The following is a 4,342-nucleotide window of genomic DNA, read 5'->3' on the forward strand; positions in this document are numbered from 1 at the left end:
AGGGTAAGGAATATTTAGGTAAGTTAGGCTGGGCTTGAGCAAATTCATTCAAGGGTGCTGAAAGAACTAGCTGAAGCAATCTCAGAAACTTTAGCACTTATCTTGGAGACCTTATGGAGCACGACTGAGATCCCCTAGGGTTGAAAAAGGGCAACCCTAGTACCCATCTTTAAAAAGAGGGAACAAAGAGGACTTGGGGCATTCGACCAGTCAGCCTAACTTCGACACTTGGAAAGATATAATGTTCCTGTTGAACAATTAACTTACAAGCATCCAGAGTATAATACGATTATAAGGCATAAACAGCATGGATTTGTTAAGAACAAATCCTTGCCAGGCCAAACCGATTTCCTTCTTTGACTGGTTTATTAGCCAAAAGTGTAGGGGGAAACAATAGACACCATCTATCTTGTTTTCAGTAAGGCTTTAGACACATTGCAACACGACATACTCATAAGCAAACTAAGGAAATGGAATCTAGGGCAGGATTACAATTCAAACTGGAGACCTGGTCTGAATTCAATAAGATGAAATTCAATAAAGGAAGGGAAAAAATCAAAGGCATAGCTACAGAAGGGGGGATAACCATCTAGTTATGTGGTAGTACCATTGAAAAGGGATCTGGAGTTCTAGTGGATCATAAACTGAGTAAGTCAACGAAGTGATGCAGTTGTGAATAAAACCAATATCATTCCAGCAAATAATAACAGGAATGCTGTATGTAAAGACAGGGGAGGTAATTGTCCCTCACTACAGAGCACTGGTTAGGCTTCAGTGGGAGTACTGTGCCCAATTCTGTATGGCACAGAAGTTGCAGAGAATCTGGAGGAGAGCAACAAAAGCGAGAAAAGGTTTAGTAAACCTAACCAATCAGGAAATGTTAAAAAAAGACTGGGCATGTTTCATTTTGAGACAAGAAAGTTTGAGGGGGGCAGGGGCTTGGTAACCAACCTCACGCACCTAAAGCATTGTTAAAGAGAGGCCTGATCAGTCCTTTTCCATGTCCACAGAAGGCAGGACAAGAAGCAATGGGCTTAATCTGCAGCAAGGGAGATTTATGCGTAACATTAAGAAAAAAATCCACAGGAAGTTAAGCTCCAGACTTAGTTTCAAGGGAGGCTGTGGAATCCCAGTCATTGGAAGTTTCTAAGAACACATTGGACAAACATCTGTCAGGGCTGGACTAGGTTTACTTGTTCTCCTGCCTCAGTGCAAGGGACTGGACTTGGTGACTTCTGGAGTTTCCTATCAGCCCTGCATTTCTGTTATTCTATGATCTTTAGATGAGTAGGAATCCAGGTCTACCTTTGTTTATAGGAACAAATTCCTACTCATGTTTTCCAGGTCTTAACTTCATAAATAATTAAGTGTTAAAGCCTATTATTGTTATTATGTTAAAACATATTATGCCTTGGACATCAAGAAATAAGGACATTTTGATCATAATATTTGTAACTAGGTAATTATTGTCAACTGATTAAGAACATCTCATTCAGTCATTAACGAGAGGGCTGACAGGATGCAGGAAAGCTGTGGTTTTTTTTTTTTATTATAACAACTGTACATTTCCAAGTAAAAGGCTCTCACAGTGACAACACTACAGTTAAAATATGCTATTAAAATAAACTACACAGAACTGCAACAAAACAAGGAAACACATTCACAGATAAATGTGCATAAAACATCATAAACATTGCTTTTAGATGTATATTTAACTTTTATTAGTATACAGTCTGTTGAAGATTCATGTACTTTGCAGTATCTTTTAACTAATATACAAGCTAGCTAAGGAGAAACAGTCTACTTTCTATATTTTGCCTTTCTTTAAAAGCCAGTGTTTCCAAATTGACTTTGTCCATATTTAAAGACCTGCAGTAATTACACTGCCTCAGAAACCATCATGTTGATTACCAAAGCCTGGGGCAGGGCATCTTTTGCTTCCATCACATTGGGGTTCTATGCTATTTTTCTCTAACAGATGAAGTTAATTGATTATCCTCTCTGGTACTGCATATAGTCAGGAATGCATTCTTTGTTTTTTAGCACACTGAGATGCATATTTATGTTCAAGGTGTCATTAAGTTTGCAGGTAACAGTCAAATGACCACTCCAGAAATATAAGAATTATAAAAACCTTTTCCCGTTCTAAAACTTCAGATTCCTAAAGATGGAGGTCACTTCCACTTCAATGTTTCTATTATTCTAAATGATTGCAAGTAGGTAACAAGGTGGGTTTTGCTTAGGTTACTGAAAGAGAAAAGTAGTGTCTCCTTTTTAAACCAGTGCCTAGAAAATACCTTAAACTTTTATAACAAGGAGTCTTGTGGCACCTTAAAGATTAACATTTGGGCATAAGCTTTCATGAGCAACCCCCAAAAGTTGTGCCCAAAGAAATCTGTCAGTGTTTAAGGTGTTACTGGACTCATCTTTGTTTTTTGTGGCTAGAGATGGGCTTATACTTATAACACGTGTAGATTAAGACCCATTACTTTGCTAGCTCAGTCAGCCAGAGTGCAAACTCCTCTAGAGAGATTAAGTTAGGGTTACCATATTTGACCTTTCAAAAAGGAAGACACCCCTGAGAAGCAGTGTATCCTATCAGTATCTACCAACTCACCTTGTATCCACTATACTGTAATACATTAATACGGCGTGAATTGGCAGATACTGATACAGACACCCTAGGTGTGTCCTCTTTTTTGAATGTCCAAATAGGGTTACCCCAGATCAGATATTCTCCTAGCTACATAAAACACTGCAGCAGATGCTCCGTTAAATGGACCTTGCAGGCTTTGTTCTGCACATCTCCCACTCAGGTGTCACCCTGAGGCTGACCTCACCTGCCCCGTGGCATGGCTACAGGGGGCAATGCTGCAGCGGGGCGAATCCCGCGAGGGCCAGGCCAGTGCCCGACCCGGCCAGGAGCCTGGCGCCGGCAGCAGCGGCGAGCTAGGCCCACGCGAGTTCTCCCCGCCAGGGGGCTGGGCGCTCGCGCTCCTGCAGCAGAGCCGCCCCGCCAGGCCCGACGCGCCGCGCGCAGCAACGCAGGGAGGCGCCCGGCCCCGCCTTCCGTCCTCCGGGCGCACCGCAGCCCCCGCCGCGGTCCTGGGCCCGCGGCCCTCAGCAGTCCTCTGCGCTCCCGGCCCCGCGCCCCATGGCTGCCGCCGCCCCTCACTTGGAGAACTGGCTCTGCACGGCGGCCAGGCTGAGGCTGGAGGGGACGAAGTGGGCGAACTTGCAGATGGCGCAGGTGCACAGGCTGGCGCCTCCCGCCAAATGCAGCTGGCCGCACGGCTGCTCCTCCAGGGCCAGCGAGAGGTATTTGCTGGCCGGCCGCAGGCTGTCCGGGTGGTTCCCGTTCCCCGGGGCGAGCAGCACGGAGCTCGGCGCAGCGAAGAGGGGCAGCCCGGCCAGCAGCAGCCTGGGCCCGGAGCCGCTCATCTCGCCAATGATCCTCCTGAGCTCCTGCAGCGAGCTGCCCAGCAAGAGGATGTAGTTCCTGGCCAGGAGCAGCGTGGCGATCTTGGAGAGCTTCCTGCCTGGCGAGCTCTGGCAGTGGGCTGCGGAGTAGGGCATGATCACCTCCCGCAGCGCGTCCATGGCCAGGTTCAGGTCCTGCATCCTCTTCCTCTCCCGGCTGTTGATCTTGCGCCTCAGCTGCTGCTGCTCCTTCTTGGGCTCAGGCTTGCTGCTGCCGCCGCCGCCCTTGGCACTGCCCAGCCCTGGCTGCTGCTCCGGAGCGGGCTCCGGCTTCTCCTGCGCTGGCTTAGGGAGCAAGGTGGAGGAGGGCTGCCTGTAGCCAACCAGCTCATACAGGCCTGTCCCCAGCTGCACCTCCCCTGGCCGCTGCTGCCTCAACATGGTCCTCCCGCTGCTGTCAGACGAGGCTGCAAGTGGGCATAGCGAGGGCTGGGGGGGGGCCAGGCAGCCGCGTGCGCCAGAGCAGGGCTGCCCTTCGCACTAGACTCACGCTCCCTAAGGTGGCCACGGTGGGTGGGAAACATTTGCCGCGAAGCGCTTGTGGCTCAGGTCTGGGGAAGGGGATGATCCAGCCGGACCCCTTTAAACCCATTTCTCCCACTTTGGGCAGCGGGCAGCCAATGGGAGCGCGCAGCTGTGCAGAGCCGGGCTCTGATTGGTTGCCGCTTGCTGCGGGGAGCAAGAGTTGCACCGGCAAAACAAGAAGTTTATTGTAAGGTTTGCTCGGCAGCTCTGCAACCTAGGAACGCTGCCACCCCGGAGCCCGGGGGTGGGGAGGAGGTTCCTCTGTTTTGCCAGGCAGCTTCCTTTGTTATTTGAGACTCTATTTTCTCCCTATATTTTCCCCCTTCTCCTTTGGGCT

General features: G+C 48.9%; 1 protein-coding gene across 1 annotated transcript; it reads right to left on the reverse strand.

The window, feature by feature from the left end:
* Nucleotides 1-3,171: 3,171 nt before the first annotated feature.
* Nucleotides 3,172-3,861, reverse strand: OLIG1 (oligodendrocyte transcription factor 1). The gene has a single exon (XM_074983443.1). It carries the CDS (start codon nucleotides 3,859-3,861, stop codon nucleotides 3,172-3,174), a length of 690 nt encoding a protein of 229 aa, XP_074839544.1.
* Nucleotides 3,862-4,342: the final 481 nt, after the last annotated feature.

This window comes from Carettochelys insculpta, chromosome 1 (assembly GCF_033958435.1).
Source record: "Carettochelys insculpta isolate YL-2023 chromosome 1, ASM3395843v1, whole genome shotgun sequence".
Lineage (NCBI taxonomy): Eukaryota > Metazoa > Chordata > Testudines > Carettochelyidae > Carettochelys > Carettochelys insculpta.

Bases quoted from the DNA above. Each gene is read 5' to 3' on its own strand.
- OLIG1 (XM_074983443.1), bottom strand. From the start codon at position 3,861: ATGTTGAGGCAGCAGCGGCCAGGGGAGGTGCAGCTGGGGACAGGCCTG.